The sequence below is a fragment of the Takifugu flavidus genome, chromosome 15 (assembly GCF_003711565.1).
Source record: "Takifugu flavidus isolate HTHZ2018 chromosome 15, ASM371156v2, whole genome shotgun sequence".
Lineage (NCBI taxonomy): Eukaryota > Metazoa > Chordata > Actinopteri > Tetraodontiformes > Tetraodontidae > Takifugu > Takifugu flavidus.
In genome coordinates, this window is record NC_079534.1 from 10,551,358 (window position 1) to 10,578,127 (window position 26,770).

The window sequence follows — 26,770 nt, forward strand, 5'->3', positions numbered from 1 at the left end:
ATCCACAGTGCCCGCCCTAACCGATAGCAAGTTTCTCTCTATATCACCTACAATACTGGACACAGGCTAGTTTTAAACATCTTAATCATCCATTACGTTCGTTATTTAAATGTTTATCTAGTGTTGGTATAATTTGGCTTGATTTCAAATCAAAATGTGATGCTTATTGCTTACTTTTGCAATAAAGACCACCGGAAGCGGAGAGCTAAAACAGGTGCATGCCCGACAGCGCTGACAATGTTGATAAATTGATGCTTATGTTACGGTTTGTCACCTTTTTCTTACACTTGAACATCGATTTCAATCGCCTCAGTGTGTTTCTGGCGCTGACTGTAGATGACAGTAGATAATGTTGCGTCTCTGACCGTCGCTACAAACAGTCAACGCTGTCACCTGTCTCCGCGTTGGTATGGCTTGTTTCCCTTCATCAAAATTATGCGTAACTTTTCTGAACTGATATTGTTTCTTTATTGTTTCCCCACCAAGTAATACATCTGTCTTATTAACACTGTTTAAGGGTTTTAGCATTTAGGACAGGCATTTGAGGGGAGCACTATTTGTATCCAAAGTGTGTAAGTGTGTGTGTGTGTGTGTGTGTGTGTGTGTCAGAGAGAGAGTGTGTGAGTTTGAGAGAGAGAGCGAGAGAGATTGAGTTGTCTAGTATGTTCTGTTTACAGCAATTTAAAATGAATCCTCTGTTTATCCCACAAGCAGAATTTATCGACCACTGGGCCTCTAACATTAGAAATGGCCTCCTCATCAGTTGGAGATAACCAACTTCAGAGGATAATTAAAGATCTACAAGGTATCCAAACTGCTGGTGTCACACAATACTGTGTAGCATATTTATTCAGTGTATTACGTACAGAGCTGCCTTCAAATGAGTCCTGTAGGTCATTTGTTTTAACATGAAGCGTGTTTGTTCTTTTAGATGCTGTGTTCGAGTTAAGTAAAGAATACCAGGAGTGTGGTGAGCCCATATCTGATGACAGCGCAAACTTGCACAAATTCTTCTTTAAGTTAGAATACCTGCTGCAGGTATGGCATCTTATAAGTGGAGGTAGGGGTTTAGAAACAGAGATTTAATTTGAGCCCATGTTTATCAGTTTGGGCTACTGTATCATCCATGTTGCCCAGAATACGGTGGAATATAGAACTGTTGTGTGTTTATTAGTTCGATCAGAAAGAGAAGACAACCTTTCTTGGCCAGAGGAAAGACTACTGGGATTATTTCTGTGACTGCCTGATTAAGATCAAGGGAGCTAACGATGGCATCCGTTTTGTAAAGTCCATCCCTGAGGTAATCCTCCTCTGCAGCACACACGCACCATCACCCGTGCTGCCTCAGCCCTGCTGTTCCGGGCAACAGACACACAAATATAGTCTGTGACCATGTAACTAATCCTCTGCTGGCTTGGGTACAGTGAGATTCAGGGCTGTTAAGGTTTTGACTGCCTTGCAGTTGATCAACATCGTGTCTGCTATACTTTCTTTCCTGGAAATTCATAGCGGTGAGCTATAATAACTAGTCAGTTTAGTTTGTGCTGTGGTTAATTTGTGAGTTAATTAACATGTTTGTGGGCCTAAGGAGGGTTATTTTTGCCTTTATCTCTAAAAAATAATGACTTTCAGTGAAATGGTTAGAAATTGCTTTTCAACCAACCTTTGAATTATTTGATGCCTCATTGTGTGGCTATAAATCCCTGTTGTTTTTCCTTATTCTGTAAAAACATTTACTGCTACATTTAAGCAGTCTTCTATCATCAGAGATATTTTCTTTACAACTCAACAGGTATGTGTTTCAGCTGCTCACTGGGTCAGTAGTCCTTTAAAACTTATATTGTTAATTTTACTCTTATTGCGTTTCTTATGCCGGTCGGTGAATTCCCCAGTTGGTGTTGTCATATTAGACCCATGTTGCTGCTTTCTGAGCTAAATCCCTCCATCTGCTAAAGAGTTCGACCTGTCTGGCCTCGCAGGCACCCTTCATATATTTTTTATTTGAGCAGTGATGCCCTTTCAGTTGAGACCTTCACATGTTACTTTGAAATTAGTGTTGGATTTCAGCAATTCCTCTTTCAAAACATGATGGGTGTAAAGCCATGAAGCCATGTGGAAATTTGGAAAGCATTTGACGCAAGTGCACAAAGAGTTTTTGTCTTTGTGTGCGTCAGTTAAAAGTGTGTATTTTTTCTGCACTGCCAGTTGAAGACATCTCTTGGCAAGGGAAGGGCCTTCATCCGCTACTCTCTTGTTCACCAGCGTCTCGCTGACACCTTGCAACAGTGTCTTATAAACCAGAAGGTCACAAGGTGAGACCCCCTGTCCCAGTTTTGGTTTGTTTACCTCTGACATTTCTGAAAAATCTGGGTGGTTCCTATTCTGACGAATTGTCACTCTGCCTTCCCGTTTTTGTGTTCTGTTACAAGAAAATGCAACTAGCCACCAGCTTGATAAATCCACACTTGCGCCACACTTCCTCAAATTTTCGCAAAATAAGTGTTAATGATGCAAAAACAGCATTAGCTGTTATTAAAGCCTCAATGTCAGATCTTATGTGTTTCCACAGGAGTTTTAAGGTGCTTTTTCATGCAAAGCTAATTATTGAATTAGAAATATTGGCCTTTTTTGGACACTAATCAATAAACAACCCTAAAATGGTGATATATGTAAAACCACCCCTTTCTAAACCTTTTATTTACATGTTTTGTTGATTTGCATCGCAGCGAGTGGTTTTATGACCGGAGTCCTTTCCTGAAGTCGCACCTTACTGCTGACATCATCAACAATCTTTATGAGCTCAACCAGATCCATTTTGACGTAGCAGCCAGAGGCTATGACCTAGATGCCGACTGGCCAAAGTTTGCAAGGTAAACCAAGTCAACACCTTTGTTTAAAAAGAAAAAAACTACAACTGAAATTGTGTTCATAAACTGATAAAGTGCAGCTGCACATTTACAATTACCTTGATTTTTAAAAATATATAACAAAAATCTGCACAGGTACCAGCATTAATATGTTCCAATAAATTCATTGTTATAGCATTTAGTCGAAATCTGAAATACACACTGATTCCTGAGGTAATTTGACACATTGTTTTAGCTAACATAGAGCTTGTGCCACAGTCATTTTGGGTATTTTACATCTTAATGTAGCACTTAATTATCTGATCACTCAGCTTATTCACAGTTCCTTCTTCACTGGGGTGTGTGTTCATTGTCTGTGTCAGCGCTTCCAATGTGTGAGCATTGAGCACCGTTTGTCACATCAACACCTTTGCTGAATCTTCACATCTTGCTGAATCTTAACTTTATTAAGTCACTTTGAATACGGGCACATTATTTACCAGTGCCGTGATTTATATCACCGTTGGACACATTATTTACATTTTTAAGGATCATGTAGTAGTTAAGTGTAGATCTGAAACTGCAAAATGGGAAGAGATTAGAATTCACACCTGAACTACGTGTTACAAAGCTTAGGAACCCACTCAGCAGAGGGCAGGTATCCAGCAGGGTTGTCTGGTGGCATACGCACTCTACTCGGGTGTACAGCGTTCATGCCTGATGTGCACATGAAAACATGCTAAGGTCAGCAGCTGATCACTTGCATTCCCGGTCGTTAGGCAAATCAGTGGGAAGTCCAAAGAAGCCTTTTCATTGTGACTGTAATTATATAATGTCATATGACATTCTTAACTGGTATAATTTTTTGTCAGTTGGCAGTTTTTCCACCCTCCCTGTAGGTTCTGAAATGCTAGTTTATATTGAACGAGTTCCTCTTTTTATTTTGTGTGTGGCTGTGTGGGTTTAAGTGGCAGACTCATTGGTGTGTCAATTGTTCCAAAGGAGAACCATCAGCACCCCCTCAGCCTTTCTGTGGAAACCTCCCAGTCGCTGCTCCAGTATCAACAGTCTTGTCAGTAGCTACTCACACTTGCAGGTACACATGTTCTAAAAGACGATGCATGTAGAGAATCTGAAACATGTATCTAAACAGTGGCTGCTTAAAATTCACCTTACCAGGGTTTGTTTGTTTCTAAAGCCACAGGAGGGTTTTCCAGTTTCAGATCTGAGCCACAGTCTTCTTGGAGAATTGGGAGAACCTTCTCCTTGCAACATTGCGGAGAGCCTCCGCATCGAACTTGACCAGTCAGAGCTCAGACAGCAAGAGCTTCTGGAACAGGTTCAGAAGCTAAATCGGGAGGCATCTGAGCTGAAAAATGTAGTTGAAGATCTTCAGGGCAAACTGTTAGTAGTTCAGAGGTCCACACCAAACCACCAAACAAGCGATCGGGAGAGCCCGAATCAGCTTCCACCGTGCAAGGAAGCTATAAATGCTGAACTTCAGGTCAGACTCACAGCTGCTGAAAAGAAAAATATGGAGCTTATCACTAAATTGGATGAAGCTCTCAAAGAAAAGGGTCAACAAACCGCTAGTTACTGTAACTCAGCCTGGAAAATCCAGGACCTCTTGGAGAAACTCAAAACGGCAGAAGAGGAAAAGTTAGATTCTAAGAGAGAGGCTGAGGACAGGGCCAGACAATGTGAGCGTCTGTCCCAGGAACTAAGACTCAGGGAAGAGGAGCTGAAGAACAGTGAAGAAAAGGTGGCTGATGTCAAAGCCAGAGCTAATGTGGAAAGAGACGATGCCCTCAGGAGATTAGAGGAGCTCCAGAGTGCCGTGAGTCGAATTCAGGGGGCACTGACTTTAAAAGAGAAAGAGGCGGGAAATTTGAGGGCCCAGCTACAGGATTTGCAAACCTCACTGGAGTGCCGAGAACGGCAAGCAGAAGAACTGAGGAAAAGGCTCCAGGAGGAGAGGGAGGAGGAAGAGCAGCGATGTAGCACGGCCAGCAGCCACAACCAGGAACTTGAGGTTCATCTGCTGGATGTAAAAAAAACTCTCAAAAACAGAGAGAAAGAGCTGGCCACTAGCTCAGAGAGGATCAAGCATCTAGAGGAAAAGTTGGAGAAGCTTGCTGGACTTGCTGATAATGACGATGTTTCCTGCAGTCAAACACCCAACGTCCATGACTACAAAATCCAATACAGCAATCTCATGGAAGTAAGTGGGGATTTTCTCCAGACAGTCCAGAAAGGTGCAGAAAGAGTGAGCGAGCTGACAGAGAGCAGTGAAGCCTTGTTAGAGCAACTCGCCTATTTAAGGGCCTCTGAGAAGCACCTAAAGCGCCGCATAGAGGCTGCAAACATGTGTGTGGAAGATCGAGAGAGGAAGCTTTTAGATGACAACCTGCATTTAGAGGAGATCCTCCAGAAGACTCTCGTCGAGAAGGAAGCCTTTGAATGTCAGATAAAAAAGTTGGAGCATGCAAACAGGGAGCTTGTAGAGAGTCAATCCTCATTGAAGAAACTGTTAAAAACAACCCAGCAGGAGCTGGACTCACTCACTGCCAAATTTTTTTTGCTGGACAAGAACCTCACAGTGTCTCAAAGAAGCCAAGCGGAATTACTCGAAAAGATCCAAGAGGCCGAGGCTAAACTCTGTGATCAGACTTTTGAGCGCGGGCTTCTACAAGCTAGAGTAGACGAGCTGGAGAGAAGGTCTGTGGACATGCACGATGAAAAGGGAGCAGGAGAGAGTAATGAAAAGATGCAGAAGCCTGATACTGAGCGTGGATCACCACCAATGGAGTCCAAAGAGACCCCATTCAGGCTAGTTATCGCTGAGGCTCAACTGGAACTGAACCTAAGAGAGGTGCAGCGACTCCAGGAAGAAGTGGTGGAGCTCAGGGCTCAGCTTCTGGCTGGAAATGAGGAGAGGATGAAAGTTCAGGCCTTGCAAGAGGTGACAGAGTCTTCCAGAGAAGACCTCCGTGTTTTAACAGAACAGCTCAAAGCCCAGGTGGAGGATCTGAACCGTCGCCATGTTGATGAGATCCTCCGATCCCGGGAGCGAGAGGAGGCTCTTATCCGGGAGCGGGATGGGGAGGCTCAGGCACGAGCGGGTCTGGCTACAGAGGTGACGACCTGCAGAGAGGACTTCAATAAACTCAAAGTGCGTTATGACGCCTTGAGCCTGGAGAACAGTGACTCCAGGGAGGCTCTTCATAGAGCCAACACGGAAATGGCCGAACTTGGAGTACATGTGTGTATGCTAACCGCTGAGAATGAAGAAGCTCGTCTCCGCTGGGAGGGCTTGACTACAAGACTGGAAGAGCTGAAGGAGGAGGCAGCTCGGGACGTGGAGTCACAGAAAGCCTACATAGAGCAGCTCCGTCAGGAGAACCAGCAACTGCTCCATGAGGTCCAGAACAAAGAACGTTTGCTAGAAGCCAAAGAGGAGTTGCAGGTAGAGCTGAACAAGACCCAGCGGGAGGCTGAAGCTGTGCGGGAAAAGAGCCAAGGAGAGATTCAGAGTCTCAACGTTCAGCTTAGCAACGAATCACTGATCCACAGGATCCAGCTCCAGGTCAGTCTAAATTCTGCCTCAGTGTTTTTGCCTAAATTACTGGAACTGTTGTAACTTCCTCCAATTTGTTTCCTTAATGAAACCAAGAGGTTCTGCAGTAGTCTTTACATGCATACTAGCATCATTTCATCCAAACTCAGAAATGATAAGTAACTCGGAGGCCTCAATACATTCTCAGTGTTTAAACATATTATAAAATTCACATTTCTGCTGTAAGTCCATAGTTTTTTACTTTTGTATTTCTGATTATTGAATGACGAGTGCTGTTGCAGAACCACACGACTTTACCAATGTGTGTGCGTGTGTGTGTTTGTATCTAGACTTTGAAACAAGAGTTACAGGAAGTGGAATCAAGGCTGAACACCAAGCAGGAAAAAGTGGTAGAACTTGAAAACAACCTCAAACAAGTTGAGGTGAGGGGACCCAGATTTTAGATGTACTCAATTCATCGATCATTATTAGTCCTGTTATTATTTCAGAGCGAGGATGTTAATGTGTACTGAAACCAGCTTTTAAATGGGTGTTCATATGTATGATGTAAATCTCAACATGCTTTTCTTTGCATGACCTGTTATTAAACACAATGTCCAGTTGCAGTGTGTGTGGGTGTGTGCGGCCACAGGTGTACTGTACAAAGAGGCAAAAAAAATACTGTTTTGCTTTGCTGCTCTGACGACAGGACGAGATTCAGAGACATTGCCAACAGATTGAGGAGAAAAACATCCAGATGGCCGAGTTTGAGAATCTTATCCAGCAGAAAGAAGAAGAGATAATCCATCTGAAAGGGAATTTATCAAGGTAAGAAACTGTATTCATAATCGCACAATCTGGACCAAATTAGAGTGCTGGGATAAAAGTCATCTTTTTTTCCCCCACACGCTCAATCGAGGACCTTTTTTGGGCACCTTGAAACATATTCTACTGAAGTCTAAGACTGCTTGGATTATTTTAGTTATTGAAGGTTTTTGTGCTTGTGTGCAGGTCTGAAGGTGATCTGGCTGTGGCCCAGAAGGTCTGCCAGGAGATGAGCGACAATCTACGGCGGCTCACGCAGGACAAACAGACGATTGATCTACGAACAGCTGCCGAGCTCGACGACCTTTACCGCACCAAAATCAATTTGGAGGAACGGCTGGTCGAACTCATCAGGTAAGAACACCGCACCTTGGGTTTGCTTGGTATTTATTTTCTCTTTTCAGTCTTTTTTCATCTAAATTAAGTATGCAGCGATAGTTCTCACCAAATTGTACCAAATTCTTTTTGTCTGATGTCATCTGTTGTATAAACGGTACACCTGTGTCAGCCATGTCGCTTCTCTGCATCTGAATTTTTACTTTACTTACGCTTAATGGCTCTCTTTCACAGGGAGAAGGACGCCCTTTGGCAGAAAAACGATGCCCTGGAGTTTGAGCAGAAACTGCGGGATGAGGAGACGGAGAGAGACGTCAACCACTGCGTGGGCTGTCACACTCAGTTCAGCTGGTGGCTCCGCAAGTACAACTGCAGGTTAGTAGAGCAGCAGAACTGAGTTTCAGAAAGCGTTCTTGTCATTATAACAGAGAAAACAATGTTCCTCTTTGGGTATGTTTATCACCAGACTGTGTGGCCGTCCGTTCTGCTACTACTGCTGCAGTAACAACGTCAGCACTCAGCCCGGCGGCAGCAGAGAGCGCTGCTGTGTCCACTGTTACAATCAGCACAGCGCGGTGGTTGAGCGCCACCCGCAGGAGGAAGTGAGCAACAGCGCCCCTGGGACGCCTTTTAGTCGTTTACTGCAAGCTGGGAGAGCTTTGACCACTGCTCCAGGTTAGAGCAGACACACACGCATGTAAAATATGTCCTTTGCGTGAAGCTCATTATCAACACAGTGCCGTGGAGTGCACGTTTAAAATGCATGGGTGTTTTTCAGGAGCTGAGGGAGTTGACAAGCTAGACGATGGCATCTTTGACATCATCACAGAGGAGGAAGTGAGCGGCGTTTATGACAGTGACTCTCTGTCCTTCTCCACTGCCTGCTCTCCAGGACATGGACAGCAGGGGGCAGCACAGCTGTAAGAATGTCACATCACTTTGCTTGAGCCCATGTAGTTCTTTTAACATGCGTGTCAGGAACCATGTTGTTTAGAGGGCACATGAGACTGTCAGGAATTCTGTACAATTGCGTGTACTGTATGTTCAAAAGATCTGGCCATGTGTCCAGGAGCAACAGCGCCAGCACAGGAGACATTGCTTCAGAAGATGTCGAGGACGTCAGTGCGGCAGTTCAGGATGCAGAAATCTACCTGCTAAAGTCTGGAGAGCTCACGTAAGTGTCACATCAATAAAAAAAATTTGTTTACTACACATTTTCTTCTCAGTTTTTAATGCACCATCTTGCAAACTTTGTCTCTCTTCCTGAAAAGTAACTCATTAGTTTAGATGCTGGCCATGTAGACTGTATGACACAGACCAGTCCATGACTCTGCTTCATTGGTCATGTCTTTTGTTCACTCGGCTGCAGGTTGGACGTCCACTTCACAGTTGACGACATCTCAGGCTTTGAGGACAGCTGCCGGGACCTTTTCATCAAGTCTAGCTGCTACAGCACCATTTCCATCATCATGAAGGCGCCTGGTCCCACTGTCACCTGGACATTTACGTCTGAGCCCAAGAGTATCTCCTTCAGCGTGGTCTACAGGGAGAGCATGGACACTCCACTGGAGCAGGCCAAAGTGAGACACGTGCTGAACAGTGGTCAAAAAAGTTGTCTAAGAACGACAACTTCTTCAATTTTGGAGACACTGAGTAGTAAAGGAGCCACACAACAGTTAGCATCCAGTACTGGCAGAGATGGAGGTTCACTTGCCGCCATTGTTCCTGCCACACCAAATGTATAAAGACAGCATCTAATTGACGATTAAATAAGGTGTCTCCGTTTTTTTCTTTACAGGTCTTGATTCCACTGACCCGCTGTAACGCGCACAAAGAGACAATCCAGGGGGAGCTGAAAGTCCGAAATTCTGGGGAGTATACCCTCATCTTTGACAACTCCTTCTCCAGGTCAGTCACCAGCTTGCAGGTCTTGTCAGCAGGATTCCTGATAGTAGAGTAGAGCAGCCACCATCATGTCTTCCATGTTCCAGGTTCATCTCAAAGAAAGTGCTGTATCATCTGAGTCTAGACAAGCCCGTGGTCTACGACGGCACGGACCTACTCTGAAAGCCACACGGGAGAGACCAATGTTACACCGACACTCGTGTAAACACCGCAGATCTGCGAGGCTCCATCAATATGCTGCACGCTAGATAAACACGCCGTTGATGCTAACAGACACATTCGCAACTAGCGTGATATTAAACAGTATTATTGTGTCAGGCAGAACGCATAAATGCTGTTGATAGAAAACTTTACATTTTCATTATTATTTATTGAGACTGGATACCACATTTTTTTCAGAAGAAAAATGAATATGAGAAAAAGCTGTTTTCCCACAAAACATATCTGACAGTTGCTCCCCAGAAAGGTTAAATGGAGATTACACAAAAGGAAACCTCTTACTGTTTAACAGATGTTTTAGCTGCCTAAAATACTGTAAGTAGAATAAGTGTTACATTAAGCATGCTGGTGTAACTTTGAATTACTGTGCAGATTCTCAGGGTCTTTGAGCTTTTATTGGAAGAGAGAAATGTTATCATCCATATCAGATTTTTAGAGGCAAACTGGCGCCGATTATATCATTGCTGCCTTTTCAACTGTCGGAAACGACAATAAAAGAAGATACTGTGTCTTGCAACCCTGCTAGGAAGACTTAGGTGCATCTGGGATGGAGCTAATCCTCAGAAGTCTGTGTTTCCGGTGATCGCAGTAAAAGAACAGGTTGATATTTTTGCGTGATCGAATAGGAACTATTAAGGACACTAAAATGTGGTTTTCAGTGCTTTAAAATCTTTTTACTCGCAGCCTCATTTGATTGATGTTTGGTTTTGCATTTTTATTTAGCCAAACTGACAAGACGGCATTTTGTGTTGAGTGCGAAGTCTTTATAGGCAGAAACATTTATTTTACAGTCTTAATGAGAGTGCTACCCTGTTTTATTGAACATTGTTTTAGTTGTAAACGGATCTCTGTACAGCTGTGGAATTTGGCTTCGTTGTTACAGGAGTTCATCATGCAACCCTCAAATAGCACTAATCATTTTTATATTGCAGGTTGTCATATTGTGACGGTTTGTGGCTGAATCTGATTGCTTAGATCATGATTTACCTTTACTGACTGGAAAATACAGAAATGAGTCTTTTCAGTGTTCATATTTTTTATGAGGATTTGCCGATTCCAAAAGGTCATAAGCTATTTCAAAATTATTTTTTTTGCATCTTTTCAACATGAGGAACTAATATAAATGTTTTTTTTTAAAAGGTGTGGTGATTTTTGCCAAACATTGGAGAACCACAAAATATTTCTGTTTAAAAGTATTACAACATATTGGGTGTCCGATGCACTTCTGAAAGGGCTTTTGTCGGTCTGTGCCAGTTTTTAATTTCTATTATTTTTGCAAATGTTGAATGTATTTGATGTTTGACACTAGATGTTTACTGCTGGATTGGTCAGAGGAAAGTTTCTCTCGGCTTTAAATAATTGTTGACAAATAGTTCATTTAACTTGGATATAGTGAGGATTTATATTAGAAACAATTGAATAAATAACTATTAAAAGTTTTTAAGGTGTTGACCGAGGTGTTTTTTTTTTTAAATCTCTACCTCAATTATGGACCATTAATACAATCAACTGTAATCTGCAGTGCAGTGTTAATTAAGCATATTTTAAATTAAGAAAGAACATAAGCTTTGCTGAGAGACTATAAATGATATAAATTATTCATCTCATAGCTAAAAGCATTTCGATTTCTATTGTAATTTACAATATCCATAACGTTTAAGTCTTTTTTGATTAAACGTCCAGAAACTTGCCATGCCCCATTCAGTCTGTAGGGGGCGCCGAGTGCAGATACCGTGTTACTAAGAAATGGCTTTGGCAGTCCTGCTACATTAGCGTGTTGCTAACAGCTTTTAGCTCAAATATAGTGCCTGACACCCAAGAATTGCTTTCAATTTTTATTACAGTGCTTTTGGCAGAAGCTTGAATACTAATATCTTGGGGAGAAAGTATACAGAAGCCGTCAGATTAAAACAACAGAAAATGCCTATAAAAGACATTCAGAAAAAAAATACCAGGATGTTTTGCTCTCATATGCAGAACACACAGAACACTTCTTTGTTTTAGAGAAAAATGAAAAACAAACATGTGTAACAATGGTGTCTGTCTAACGGATGCCGTTTAGGTCTCAGGGGTCATTTAGGTCCTCAAGGTTACTGATCTCATTGTAAATCACGTCACGCCTTCCTTCTCCTTCTCATCGACTCCTCTCTTCCCCTTCTCTCTCCTTCCCTCATTGATTCTGTGATTTACACTCCATTTGCGCACATGTATGAACTTGTGTGTGCCAGGCCGGGCTGTCTATTCGCGCATGTGTGATGAATACTAATGCAGCAAATGACATGTGCACGCAATCCATTCATCACTGGGAATTTTCACTCAAGGGTCATGAATAAAAAGGTGAATGGATTGTTAGTCATGCATGCGCTGTAAATAAAAAAAAATACACCCCAGGTTGGTTTATTTCCCATGATAGTTTTTTTTTTTTTAAATCTCAGCATTATTTATTCAACAGTGAACCTTCATGCTCAAGACGTCTCTGCATGGAATACATTCGGTGTCGTGAAAAAATAAAAGAACCTGTCTCGTTTTTCAGCCTTACTGTTATGACAAAGGAACAGATTCCTGCAGAAATTCTCAACCTGAATATCAGGGTTCCACTTTCTGCATAACCTGAATGGAATATTTAGCAATGGCTTCATTTGGCTTAAAATGCTCATACTTAACCCCCCCAGCAGACAGGAAGTCTATGTCTTTAACCGCCTCCCTTTCAAAGAGTTCCACGAATCTACATTATGTCTAGTAACTATATTGTCCATTAAAGCAAAAATTGCTGGTAATTGAATCATTTTGGCTATTTTAAATGTTAAAAAAGCCAAAAATATAAGTTATTATTGGAGGACCCATGTTACTCCTGTTCAGTTGCAACCACAAGGCTTCACCTCAATGCATTCAGATATAGATACAGTAGTTAGGACAACTTGCTGAAGTTCAAAACAGCATCAAAATGGCGAAGAAAGAAAGACGTTGAATTGTTGGTGCCAGATGGGCTGGTCTGAGTGTCTCAGAAACTGCTGATTCTCCTGAGATTTTCACTCACAACCATCTCTAGAGTTGACAGGAAATGGTCCCAACAAGAGAAAATATCCAGTGAGCAGCAGTTGTGTGGTCGGAGGAGGAATATGGCGACTGGTTCCAGATGATAGAAAAGCAACAGTAACTCCAATAACCACTGGTTACAACCAAGGAATGTAGAACAGCATCTCTGAACACAGCACCTTGATCAGCATAGATTCATCCTGCCTTGTACAACAGTTCAACCTACTGGTGATGTAATGGTGTGAGAGATGTTTTCTTGGCACACTTTGACCCCCTGAGTACCAAGTGAGCATCGTTTCAACCTACCCAAGCTTTCCTTAATGACCAAAGTGGATCATCTTCAGATGGCTACTTCAGCAGGATAATGAACCATGTCACAAAGCTCTGATCATCTAAAACTGGTTTTTGGACAGTGACATCATATCAGTATGGACCAAAATTTTGAGGAATATTTCCAACACCTTGTTACAAGAACATCACATAGAAATTAAAGCGAAAGGGGTCCAAACTTCCACCAAAGGTCCATCTAATAAAGTGCCGGGGAAGTATAGATCTATATCAAACTGTTAAGTGACTGAAAGCAGCTATTAGTATGCTAAAGTGGATCCATCCATCCATCCATCCATCGCTTTATACACCGTAATAAGAGGTGTCCAGTTAGAGCACTTCAATTTCAGCTGTCATTGGGCTACAATCAGAAACAAACCTTGGAAAGGATGCCCATCAACTGCAGTTTTGAAGTCATACATAATTAAAAGCATGATTTTGTTTTTTAATATTGCATTTCTGAAGAGATAATGAAAATAATTCCAACCCATCACTCACCAAAAATGCAGCAATCAGGATTAATAATTTTAAAAAAAGATTTGGCTACATTAGCGCTGTGTGACATTAAGCGGACAGAAAACTTTGTGAGGGTTTAATCAAAACTTTTGTTGTGACCGAAGCTTGTTTTTATTGCCAGTGTGTTATTGTTTGAGGTGACTGGCTCATTTGTAGAGGAAGATAAATGTTGAACCCTTTGCAAGGGAACAGTTTGAAATGAAAGGTTCCCTGAGGCGGCCACTTTCAAGGGTCCTTGTTTTGGGCATCGATTCACCACCTGTTTGATTTAGCAACTAGTCATTCGTATGGTAACTATGTTCATCATCTACTTCAGCTGGATCTACAGTATGTGTAACCGGACCAGGTCAAGGTGCAGAGTGCCAGCGCATTTTTCTGCTGGGCGTCCTGACTCGGTAGTGCAACAAACAGCATGTCGGCCTCCCTCTCGTTAATGTATCCCCCCTTCAGATGCTGCACTGGTGCCAGCGTGACGCTGCATGATCACAGCTGAATTAAGGGTCCAGGTGAGTCAGGAGCAACTCTACTTGCGTGGGTCATAGCTACAAAAGTGAGTCACCTCCTTCTGTTGACCCATTCAGCCTGCATGTGCAAATCTCTCTGTCTTTTAGCCCCTATAATTTTAATATTCCTTTTGCTTCAGAATGAATAAAAATCATGATACCTCCTTCTGCCTACAGGGGACGTATGGTGCACGAGTCACAAAGAGCTTTGACCTGATGGAGACAGCATATTACCACATAAATAGCAGTTAATCACAACTGCTAACAACTCTGAGTAAACAGAGGTCGCAGATCAAAAGGTGGCAGCTGATTCTGGTTTACGTATTATTTATTTTGCAGTCTCGCAGCTGGCCTCATCTGAACCAACGTGATGGATGGTGCAGAAAGCTGGTTTCACTAAATCAAGGCGCTGATCGTTAACTGTAGCAGACTCTGAGGTATAGAAAAACTGATCTATGTGCAGCCGAGGCGCCTTTATGTCTTTTCGCCATCCCTCCCCGATCCTCTCACGAATCCTCCACCAACAAGCACAGATGGAAACAAGCAGAGGAGCAAAGGAGGGAGGGTGTAGATGTTCATTGCAGCTTTTCTCCATTCTAGAGGTAGATTGTAAATGGTGGCTTGATAGCCACTGTTTCCATGGCAACTCTGTTTCATGAGCAACCTCTGCCCATAAGATCTAAGATGTTATATTTTGAGGTGGATCTAAAAACAGAAGTCGGGAACAGAATCCCACAATACACACACACACACACACACACACACACACACACACACACACACACACACACACACACACACACGCAAAAGCAAAAGCAAATGCTGCACCGACCTTGTGAAGAGGGGGGAGGAAGACCCTCATATGTGATTATTATGATTTGAAATCATGTCAAATTTGTCATCCGTATGACCATAATAACTAATTCTGGCTGATGATTTCATATCTGTAAATAATATGAATAATGTTTTAATAAAAACAAAGCCACATCACAGCTTTGGCTCTCGCCTGACTCTCATTGTGCTGCCAACTTCTTGCCTTGGTGGCGCTATGTATATGGCGAAGGGTGTCTGGTTAGCTCGCTGTCAACCTGGCATGTTTAGGTTTCGCATGTACCCTCTTGTTAAAGGACTTCAGATGAATCTGCTCAATGGCAGATCCGCTATCGTGCCGCAGGTTTCACAAGGGATGCAACTCGCCGCAGTGTGTTTCCATAGAAACACAGTGTGTTCGCACACCCTGTAGCTTCTGTCATTGACTTCAATTAGCGCTGAAGGCCATCTTTGTCTCAGCACACACTTCTGCTGAGACACAGCCTTAAAATGATGCGAAGAAGAAAGTGACACCAGAAGAAGTGTCCTTGTTTCTCAACAACTAACTACAGTCAGGCTGTCAGTGAGCTGCGTCTGTTGATGCTGCCCCACTTTCTGGTTGTCTGTGTGTTGGCCTTTAGCTAATTATATTACCTGCTTTTGTCCTACAATACTAAAGACACCGAGGACACTTATTTATTAATAACATTTGAATAAAAGAGTTTGGTTGGCCCAGAGTTCAGAGCATCGCGTGCCATCATTTTTTGCCTTTTGATTGGGTCTACTGCACCGTGGCTGTGGTCCTTTCATCACCGCTACTGATGTGTTTGATACGTTGACATCTGATGTCTAATCTCGTGAAGTTCTCTTAGAGAAGCTGAAGCATGCTGTCTCGACCAAATGACTGGAATGGAACGTCTCTTCTTCATGCTTTGTTTTAAGAACCTTTGCGTTGCACAGCTGCTGCCACCCATCACTGGTCTTTGAGTTCATGTTTGACTTAAACACAGTGATTGGAAGATGATTGTTTGGTGCAGCCCCTGCACGTCTCCTGGGTCGACTGGGGAACCCAGTATTCCCTAATCAGTTGTCCTTCCCATCATTTTCATCTGTGTCTGGTTTTATGTGATATATTCCAGATCGGATAAAATACTCCACCATATGCTCTTTAGTCTTTAATTGAATTCCAATCTTTTTTTAAATCAACCCTAATGTTGCTAAATTTTGGACTGCAGGGAGAAAGTGAAGCACGTAGAACATCCCAGTGACTGTGAGAAATGTTATTTGTGTTGTTATTCGAGGAAATGACCAATTAAGAACTGACTCATTAAAATGTCCAGTGAACTGGTTTCAGGCTTCATCGTGTATAAAAGTGTGTTGGACAGAGAAAAACTTGCAGGGACGGAGAGAGAATGTGACTTTAAAGTGATTCAACCTTGACTTTTATAACTCATTATGGCTGCGCTCCGGTGCTGCATCTGTAATTACCACAAACAGGTGCACCAGCCGTGGAGTTAGAATCCCAGATTTAATTTGGAGATGCTGCTCGGGATATTAACCCCTCTAATTACAACAGTAAGCATCACATTTAACCAGAGCCGGAATGTTTGGACCTCTGACTGAAGAAAAACATAATCATTTTGGATGTTTTGGATGTTTTGATCCACCCATCTTCGGGTGACACTAATACAGAATCATGTCCAGAAGATGAACACACCTATTATACGTTGTCTTTTAATAGCGAGAGGAGTAATTTAGCCCCCTCTATTTTTTATGGAGGCTTATGGACTTGTTAGGATTTGTTTACAATAAATTACATTAATAACAGGAGATGAGGCAGATTTAAATGTAAATGAAAGGATGGGTTCCTAAGGATTATTCAATTTTTCAAGGTCTAAAAAGAGGTAAAACATGTAAAGACAAGATGAAGACGAAGAGAATAACTCCTGGCTCACCCTCTGACCTGAAGCCTTCTGACCCACTGATAATATAAAGTATGTTGTTTGTTGTCAAGTAGTGTGAAATAACAAGATGTCATCTGCAAAAAAGTGTAACTGATGGACAGATGCTATGGGTGTAAACGTTACTAACATCGTTTTTGTCTGTCATGGGAAGAATAAAGGACTGTCCAAGTCTTTCAGCTCAATCATAGACCAGTATAGCGTAGTAAAGTGTAATAGTGTGACGAATGTTCCTTTTTATTGGTTTTCTTATGAAGATATGGGTTTAGAGGGTTCTGATCAATAAACTGCTGCATGTATCGCCTGTACAACTGGAAAACAACAGCTTCAGAGGTAACGTGAAAGCAAATTTCATCATTTCATCCATGCTGAATTCTGTCTGAGTGATCAGAGGGTGATACACAGCTGCATTCAACAAAAGGAATCATTATAGTTAATTATGCTATGACCTGACCCTTTGAAGAATGCTTTGAAATGTTATTGTGAAATTCTACAATCCTTTTCAAGCCTCAGATTCACACACTGCCCCTGAACACACAATTTTAATCAGTTGTTTTCTTTTTCTCCATTGTACACTGATTCTGCCGGCCGGTGCGATGCTATTCGTTCCTCCTCTCACGTCTCGCCTCCACACCAGGAACGCAGCATCTGACAGGCTGCACCGAAAACCACCAGCTGGAGTGACAAAAAAAAAGTGCGCTTGTGTGTGAGACAGAGAGAGAGAACAGGGTCAAGCTGACAGCAGCACGACCCCCAGAACAGAGCAGATGGTCAGGATGGGAGCGGGTTTGACTCTCCATCAAAGCCCTGTCATGTACAGGTTTCACTTCGCTTTGTCCTGTTTAGTCTACTAGCCTGTCCAATGCCCTAAACTATTTGAAACTTAAGTTTGGGGTCACCCACAGAAGGGCCCTGCTTGAAGAGAAGGTTAATCAGTCGCGATCTATCCAAAGTATTCGATTAAAACAAAGTGTCATTAAAATTTAAATACAACTACGGCTCTGGAACCATTTCTTTCCCAGGCTGAATCATTGTATCAGAATGTTTCAGGGCTATTTCAAGTCAAATAAGCGTTCTAATAAACCTCTTCCGTCCAGATGTGCGCTGAGAGCTCATGGTTTCTTCATGTTTTCATCTTTTTCCACAAATTATAAACATGGAATCTTACCAATAATAATATTACAGCCACGTGGAGGAATGGGCTCATTGGGAGGTCGTATTGGGCTCGTGACATCAAGCGTAAGAGTTGTCAGTTTACACTCTCTCTGCATGGATTACCTTAATCCGTAAAAATCGGGTGTATATGTTGCTAAAGAAAACCTCTGTTGAGACTGTGGGATTGTCTTTTGGTGTTAGGTTACATGTTGGGCAACAGTCTACTTGTGAGGAAGCACGTGGCCGCAGGGATTTCAACATAAACAGTGTTTCATGAGCTGAACACTTATTTGGATAAGAATCAGAGGAATGGAAACACAAAACTGCTGCCTGGCAGGCGAAGCCAAAGCTGCCTGACTTTTAAAATTCCACTCAGTGCTCTGTGTTTAAATCAGCACAGGGGAAATTCAGGGTCTCACATTAGGTTTAAACTCAGGATAAGCATAAAGTAAAATGACTTTCTTAACCAGAATTCTACATTGGTCTTAGCAAATGTGGCCCCCCATAACAGAAGCCTCATACGGGGCTGTCAGATCTTCCGGGATAGGGCTGATGGAACCATCAGGAGCTAGTTCCTCAAAACCTTACTCATTATATATATCCGGTACATATTCGATTCAATTCAAATTATGTTTTATTTGTATGGCAGACGTTAGCACCAAAATTACCTGTAAGTGTTTTACATTAACCCAGAAAACTCTTGAGCGGGAAGAAACCTTGAGCAGGACCAGGCTCATACAGGGAGGGGGACCCTCCTCCTGATGGGTACGTTAATTATATATAGGAAGCAAAACTAATCTGAGCGGGTCAGTCGGCAGGTCAATGCAAAACTATGGGGAGGAGAAGGAGGAGGAGACTGTAGCTGCAGATTACTGACTATAAACTTTCCCAAGGAGGAAGGTTTAAGGTCTAATCCTGAAAATAGAGGGAGTCAGCCTCAGGGACAGGGACCTGGTTCCAGAGCGGAAAGGGGGGGGGGGGGGCTGATATCTGCTCGGACCTCCATTCTACTTTTAGATGGGCTGTTAGTCACAAAGATACTTCTGATCTGGCAGGTCAGATGTTATAAGAGTATTGAGGATTGAGGCTGATAACCCCAGAGGATGCTATCTGTGGAACGTGATCAGGACCAAGGGGAAGATTTCCAGTGCATCTGGGCCAGAGACCAGAACGGACCTGCATTCGCAATGATGCCACCGTTTCTGGTGCACTTGCTGCACACAGTTTGAGCAGAATTTTCAGGACTCTTGGCACCTACACACAATTGATTATAACAATAATATTCACCTGAAAGCTTGTCAACTTTCTTTCCCAGCGATATGCATAAGGGTCGAGGGCTGTGAACGTGATGTCCTGGATCCTTGAGTTCTCCCGCACTTCCCACCATGATGAAAGTGTACGTGAGCCAGTAACAGTTCTGTAGCTTTTCCTTGCCGGTGATCTCTGCGTCGCTTGGTCCCATCAAGTCTGCCTCATCCTGTCTCTACTTGCATGCAGCTCCTCCGCCCCTCTGACACCAGGCTGTAGATTTGTTGGCCTCTCCTGCCGTCTGTGTTGCAAAACAGATGAAGGCCAGTCAGCACAGACATTTCTGCATTTTCTCCCCCACAAAGTACAAACACACACACATGCACACACACGTTTCTGGTGCACTTGCTGCACACAGTTTGAGCAGAATTTTCAGGACTCTTGGCACCTACACACAATTGATTATAACAATAATGTTCACCTGAAAGCTTGTCAACTTTCTTTCCCAGCGATATGCATAAGGGTCGAGGGCTGTGAACGTGATGTCCTGGATCCTTGAGTTCTCCCGCACTTCCCACCATGATGAAAGTGTACGTGAGCCAGTAACAGTTCTGTAGCTTTTCCTTGCCGGTGATCTCTGCGTCGCTTGGTCCCATCAAGTCTGCCTCATCCTGTCTCTACTTGCATGCAGCTCCTCCGCCCCTCTGACACCAGGCTGTAGATTTGTTGGCCTCTCCTGCCGTCTGTGTTGCAAAACAGATGAAGGCCAGTCAGCACAGACATTTCTGCATTTTCTCCCCCACAAAGTACAAACACACACACATGCACACACACGTTTCTGGTGCACTTGCTGCACACAGTTTGAGCAGAATTTTCAGGACTCTTGGCACCTACACACAATTGATTATAACAATAATGTTCACCTGAAAGCTTGTCAACTTTCTTTCCCAGCGATATGCATAAGGGTCGAGGGCTGTGAACGTGATGTCCTGGATCCTTGAGTTCTCCCGCACTTCCCACCATGATGAAAGTGTACGTGAGCCAGTAACAGTTCTGTAGCTTTTCCTTGCCGGTGATCTCTGCGTCGCTTGGTCCCATCAAGTCTGCCTCATCCTGTCTCTACTTGCATGCAGCTCCTCCGCCCCTCTGACACCAGGCTGTAGATTTGCTGGCCTCTCCTGCCGTCTGTGTTGCAAAAAAGATGAAGGCCAGTCAGCACAGACATTTCTGCATTTTCTCCCCCACAAAGTACAAACACACACACATGCATAGACACACACGCGCGCACACTTTGTCGTGCAAGTTGCCATAGCAATCTTGTGATGAGGAGTTACGAATGAGTGGCAGAAGCAGAAACATGCTGCGATTGCCTCGGTGTGCTGCACCAGTTTTACCCAGCAACCTGCTGCAGTCATTCCAGCTTCAAATGAATATTAAATCAAAGCAATTTAAATGGAATGATCGCAAAACTGTGGCCAAAGTTTGGCTGCGACACGTCTGTTGCCATTATTAAACCGGCAGGGATGAAGAAGGGCGCTCGAAAACTGAGTTTTCTTCATTTGGAGTCAGATTGCGGATGACAATGCCTCCAAGGATGAGCTGGTGAAGTGGCTCGATGTCTTACCCGTGACATATGATATATGAATGAGTGCTGAGAGCAAGCGCTTTTAAATTCAAAGGGTCGTGATGGCTGAAGAGCTGTGACTGAATGGGAAGGAAGTAGAGATGGTGCCAGGCTCAGTGGAGTGTTCCATTGGCATTGGATAGTCAGATTAGAGCAGGAATGATGTGATCTAGTTTGGCCACATTCTTCTAGACAGCAAACTAGGCAATGATGGACCAGCTGATATTTTTGGGAGCCCTGTCCGGCTGTAATTACACTGTATGTGCACAAAATATAATATAATGAAGGGTCTCCAGGTGAACGTAGCACAACACTCTCATGATCAGCACTACCAAAACCCATTCCACACTGTGGACTCTGAGGTTTTGAGCAGAAATCAGAATTCAAGGCACATTTCTGATGAACAAGATTCCCCTCTACCATCAAAGTCACACTCACTAAAGCAGGAATCCTCTTGTGACATCAACTAGGTGCTCGAAGACCTCATCGTTGTGTGTAACCCTCATTGGTTTTTATCTTTTATAACACAATATATTACCAGGAAATCACAATTCAAAGCGTGAAGTTGTGCAATATTGTGAGAGAACATTTTAATGTCTTCTGTTTTAGTCTATTTTCAGCAACCACACACCCACAAGTTTTTTCCCCTTCAATTTATTCCCTCAATCAGCCCAAATTAGAAAATTACAACCAATTTTGTCCTGTTAAAAAGAGGTGAAATATGTAAAATTGTCCTATTTGCATTACCTGTGTATCACCACATTCATATCTAAAAAGACGCAGGGAATTTTAATGTCCTTTCAAGGGCCCCACGTCTTCCAGGAATAGAAGCATCGCAGTGTGGGAAATCTCACGGGTTCTTTAAGGTTTAATGAAGCGCGTTTTCAGCGAGCTGTGACGAAACATGCCAACTAAACCGGGAGAGATTGATAAGGTCACAGACGCCGCGACACATTCTAGCCCAAGATGCTGCCAAGGGCAGGTGGTGAGCGCCCAGCCGAATGAATGTCATATTAATAAAGCTAATAAATCTACTGCTAACCTTTTCAAGTACATGCTAGTTCTCTCTTCTTCCATAATCCAAATCCCAGCATCTCTTGCTCTCTCTATGTTATTGATTGATCGGATCTCGAAGCACAACATTAATTTCCAACCCACTGGTGTCAGAAAGTGCACGTATTGTCTCTCAGAGGTTCCACAGCAAAGGTTGTGCCGAAGGTTATAGGCTCAGCCAAAAAATGATCTTTTTAAAAACCAAATTGAATTTCGATGCCACAGTGGCGACTGTCTCTCTTGTGCCATCATTCTTCTGCTAACCACTGTTAAAGGGCCACTGGGATAGCAACAGCTAACTGAGATGTCTATACGTAATTGATATTATAGTAGTTAAACCTAAATTAACTTGATGGACTAATGCCTGAATTCACACAATCGTTTCCTATTCACTATTTACTACATAGGGAGTCAGTGACCTACTTAGTGTTCTCACTGATAAGATGAAATTCTACTTCTAGGCACTCAGCTGTGGAGCTTCAAACTGCGTCGTAGCATCGAATACTAAATACATACCAGATTGATGTCAGTGGCGGTTGGGTAATTTGCGTTTTTCTACAAATTACAAAAATTACAAACCACTCACTGGGCTTTTGTTAATGTACTAATATTATTTGCATTATTTTATTTTATTATTACTCGATAATTAGCGTCATGTCTAGCTTAATGCGGGACTTGGTGTTATGGTCAGAAACCATTAGTGCTCTCTCCTAACAAGCAACACCTGACCGTCCTACCTACTGTATATACGCAGCAACTCTCGATGATGATTCAGAATTCAATTACCCTTTTTGGCAGATCAATTATTGTCCTATCTACAGACAGATACACCGACAAAATGGACTTTACAGACATCAAGCTGAAGCAATGAATAATGACATGGCTGAATACAAGCTACATGATGTGAGGACATCACGCTATCATCTACGGCCAAAAATGAAGGGTGAAAATAAATTAGAGGCTTCGATTCCACGCATTTGTTTGTGATGACAGAGGTTAGCATTTACATAGACGGCAGCCATAATTCACAAGGACTAGGGAACATTTGCTTTGGTTACGGGTGTAACCGAATTCTTTTATAGAAGACAAAAGATCAGGTATCTGATCCGCGTCACCCGTGGTGAGGTTTTGTTTGGTGACTTCCTGTTTTATTTTGGAATGTCACTCTCCTCCTGTTTGTGGTTACTTGTCACCTATCGGCTTGTCCTCCCTGATTCCTGACTGTTTCCATCTGTTCCCCATTGTCCTCAGGTATATATAATCTGCATCCCCTTTCCCTATGTGGAGTGTTTTGTGCTGTTGTGCCCCCCAGCTATTCAGCCAAAACAATTTTTTATTTTTTTAAGGGTTTATCCTCAATTTCTGTAGCCATTTTTATTTCTGTGCTTTGGGAGTGATGTTATTTGAGAGTTCCATAAAATTTTGTAAAGCCTCCAATTTGAAGGAGTGCATTTTATTTTGGTTAATTAATGGTAATGGTAAGCCTTTATTTTTCCTCCGAAGAAAGGATTTTGATTTGGATAATCTATTAGACTTCACCTTCATCTCAACTCCATCAGGAGAGACTCTTTCTGAGTCCTGACTCCTGGTCTGACACTCCAATTCTCATGCTCATGTTCGCTGCATTCGTTCAGGCTAATTAGAGCTAATTACCAAATGATGTAGGTATTAGCTAATACCATAATGAACATTAAGCCAGTAGCTGTGAAGTACGTAGAAGGCTGGATTCATGGCTGGTTGTGTCCAGACTGATGAATGATTGAAAATGTAAAATATAATAGGTGAAGTCATTTTGTAGGTGGCATTCATGCATATTAATCCCTCATGTCTGTTTCTTCAGTTTGTTGCAGTTCGATTTCAGTGTTATTTTTCCCCTGTAGGTGTGTTTGACCTTCCGAATTGAGCAGCAGTTCTGGTGCAGACAGATTTGAGGTGTACATCCACATATCTTATCCTGAGCCTTCATTTGTTCCCTTTGTCGCCCAAGTAGAAGTCACTCTGCTAATTTGACTGCATCGATTTTCGGCCCACGTCCGTGTTTGCCGTATCTTATCTCTGCACACTCCTTCTTCTTTCTTATTTCTTGCAGCAAATTTGGCGACATCATCAGTAATTAGCACCAAGCCTTGTTTGCAGTTAATCTTTTTTGCTGCTTGAGGAGAGACATTGGAGCACCGTTCGTGTTTAAGTGAGGACCCCCGAGGTCTTGAAGTACAGCTAGAAAGGCCTCCATCCCAGAGTTTCCTCCTGCACTTTCAGCTGCATGCAAAACAGTTTTATGACTTCTGAAAACTCCCAGAGTTGTATTGAGGGCAACATTCATTGATGTTGTCTGTGACAATATTGAAACTAGACACCAAATAACAGCTTCTGTATACTGGTGATGCCCAAAATATGTTTTGTTCATTTTTATATTTTTTTCTGGCATACTTTTGACTCCTCCAAAGTTTTGACTCCTTTGATGTCGGTGTTTATTCATGATAAAAATCTAGTTTGGAGTTAGTTTCACCTGCCTAGAATTGGGAATTGCAACAGTCCTAATATGAGAAAGAAGGAGCCTATAATGCCACTAATGCATAACAAACACTATAAAAGCATATATGATGTTCAGTTTATTAAATATTTGCACAAGACCGTTACGTTCTGTTAAGTCTACATTTTTTCTCGACTTGGGGAATTTAGCTGCATTATGCTGAGATGTGAGGCAAAATCATAAAATACCACTAGGCACCAGACTGTAAATGTGAAACCAGGTTTTATTGTAGCTTCATTGTCACCAAATAGTGCTTTATCGCGCACATGCTAAATGTGTTGGGAGAGAAGCGGTAGCCTGCAGTGAGGGAGGCTCATCGTGGGGCTAATTTTTTCAGCTGCACTCAATAGTTCAGTCTTACTGTTAAATAGACCCATCGATCAACATTTTGCTGCGCTGCTTCCTGCGAGATTTTTAGCTTTAGGTGTTGCCCCTTTCATACAGTTCATGAAACAGAAAGATTCTTTCATGCTTTTCTTTTGAAATCTAAATGGTGTTGTGTACAAGCTTTGTGGGGTGGGGGGCGGGGTTGCGGGGGTGGCTTCCTTTAACCTTTACTATGTAGAGATGAAACCTATAGTTTAGCTTTTATTATTTTTATTCTTTTTTCTTATTTTTAGATTTTTATGCCGCCACCAACATTTATTTCAGTAGAAATCTCTTCTCAGGCTCTTTTTAAATTGTTTTTCTTTTGCATTTATAGCCCCTGAGGTTGTTTTTGACAGCCAAAGTCTTCAAGCTGATCAGGCATAGGTTAAAGAATCATCACTACAGCGTCAAGAGTAAAACCTTGCTGTTACCGTGGCGATGTGGCGAGAAATTGCAGAACAATTGCACATTGCTAACGAGCAACATTTAGTTTTATCTTCTCATGTGGCCTCAGGAGATTCATCGGAAGGGTGGAACAATGAAAGCACCAACTGCTCGAGTAGAGCCCGGAAGTCACACAGCTGGCCTCCCCTCACGTTATTATGAGCTGTCTAAGGCCGAATGACAGTGATTACTATGTCGCGCATGGCAACGATTAAATGTAGGAGCAGCCGCATAATGGTGGCTGTGGTGGGTTGGTTCAGACTGACCCTGTTCAGTAAGCAGGACTTTGTCAGCAGTCAGAAGGAAAGTGATGGAGCATGTTTCTATTGGGTCTACACTTTCTGCACAGTATTTCCTGCACTCTGTTTCTGCTCTCTGTCACGATTCAGGTGCATTTGGCACGATCGGTGGCTGAGAGGATTACCCATGATCCTGTTATTTTAAAGTTCCCAGGTGATGGATGATGTTCCAAACAATTAAACAAAGGCGGCGCCACATGAAAGGCCATTCATCAGAATTTGTAATATTCTTGCCTGCCGTCATTAGCGAGGGATGAATGTTGGACTGGTTAAATACAGACGTCATTTTTATCACGTCCTGAAATGAAAGCTATCGAAACAGCTTTGTTCCAGCATTCGTCTATCCTCAACACCACCTCTTGCGTTCCCATTGTCGTCCATCTAAAACCGGTAGATTAAAAAGCAGCAGGGAAATGAGTGAGAACAGGTTTCTCTTCCTGGCTTCACGGTGCCAGCAACACAAGCATCCATAACCATGATGATCCCAGAACTGTTTTCAGTAACAACACAGACGAAAGCCTCCAGCCAATTAGAGCCTGATGTCTGCCCTTGTGGGTTTTGACTTGTTGAAGCTGCACATGCACGTTAGCTCCAGTAGAGAAAACAGAGATTTGTGTTTGCAAAAGGTCGAATAGAATAATTGCAATTAAAATGAATCCCATTTTAGGGCATCCTGTAGTACATAAATAGAGCATTAACCCTTTTAAAGTGTCATTTAATTGGATCGGAACTTTAAAAAGCTCAAAGTCCAAGATTTAGTTGCACTTAGTGGAACAAATGGAGAGACTTACAGCGATTGATTAGCTGTCTCCTGGTTGGAGGAGCTACACTGGCTGTTACTGTGATGCTGGCAGTGCGTAGGCAGTAGGATGCTCCCTTTTACTGAACTGAGCAACATGGCGCTTACAGCGGTAGATCTTTATATCGTTGTGCTCTCTGATTTGCAGCAGTGGAAATGGCTGAACATTGTAACTAGCGCACCAGCTCTCAGCAGTCAGCACTCTGTCACTCACCCAGGCATGAATTGTCATCCTCCTCTCCCACACTACCAAAAGGACCCCGAATGACGCCAGCTTCTTTTCCCTTTTTTTTCCCTCCCTCCGACAACCCGCAATTATAACGGCGGGTTCTGTGAAAGTTATTCTGAGAAGCAGGCTGGAGTCAATCAGAAGCTTCAGAGCAGACATATCAGGAACAAAACACTG

General features: G+C 42.7%; 1 protein-coding gene and 1 long non-coding RNA gene across 9 annotated transcripts; one reads left to right on the forward strand and one right to left on the reverse strand.

Moving 5' to 3' along the window:
• Positions 1–11,126, forward strand: LOC130538648 (FYVE and coiled-coil domain-containing protein 1-like). 7 transcript variants are annotated; one of them, XM_057056472.1, is made up of 19 exons: positions 89–214; positions 314–407; positions 712–805; positions 932–1,038; positions 1,175–1,300; positions 2,206–2,312; positions 2,727–2,870; positions 3,849–3,942; positions 4,045–6,432; positions 6,753–6,845; positions 7,112–7,230; positions 7,414–7,581; positions 7,798–7,938; positions 8,030–8,238; positions 8,342–8,483; positions 8,615–8,737; positions 8,933–9,143; positions 9,362–9,471; positions 9,555–11,126. In XM_057056472.1, the coding sequence occupies exons 3-19, from the start codon at positions 748–750 to the stop codon at positions 9,628–9,630; spliced, it is 4,416 nt and encodes a 1,471-aa protein (XP_056912452.1). In that variant the 5' UTR covers positions 89–214; positions 314–407; positions 712–747; the 3' UTR covers positions 9,631–11,126. The 7 variants fall into 7 exon arrangements, with proteins under 7 accessions (XP_056912451.1, XP_056912449.1, XP_056912452.1 ...); XM_057056470.1 differs by having other exon boundaries at positions 90–214; positions 715–805; XM_057056471.1 differs by lacking the exons at positions 89–214; positions 314–407 and adding an exon at positions 1–65 and having other exon boundaries at positions 715–805.
• On the reverse strand, positions 10,942–26,770 carry LOC130538650 (uncharacterized). Of its 2 annotated transcripts, XR_008953936.1 has the most exons (6): positions 26,579–26,770; positions 20,167–20,428; positions 19,725–19,986; positions 19,283–19,544; positions 14,094–17,515; positions 10,942–14,055 (listed from the first exon to the last, which is right to left on the reverse strand). It is a non-coding gene; the product is annotated as an uncharacterized LOC130538650 (long non-coding RNA). The 2 variants fall into 2 exon arrangements; XR_008953935.1 differs by having other exon boundaries at positions 14,094–19,544; positions 26,579–26,759.

Coding starts and splice junctions, on each gene's coding strand:
- LOC130538648 (XM_057056471.1), top strand. CDS start 748: ATGGCCTCCTCATCAGTTGGAGATAACCAACTTCAGAGGATAATTAAA. Junction 1,039..1,174: donor AGTTAGAATACCTGCTGCAG/GTATGGCATCTT, acceptor TGTGTTTATTAG/TTCGATCAGAAAGAGAAGAC. Junction 2,313..2,726: donor ATAAACCAGAAGGTCACAAG/GTGAGACCCCCT, acceptor TTTGCATCGCAG/CGAGTGGTTTTATGACCGGA.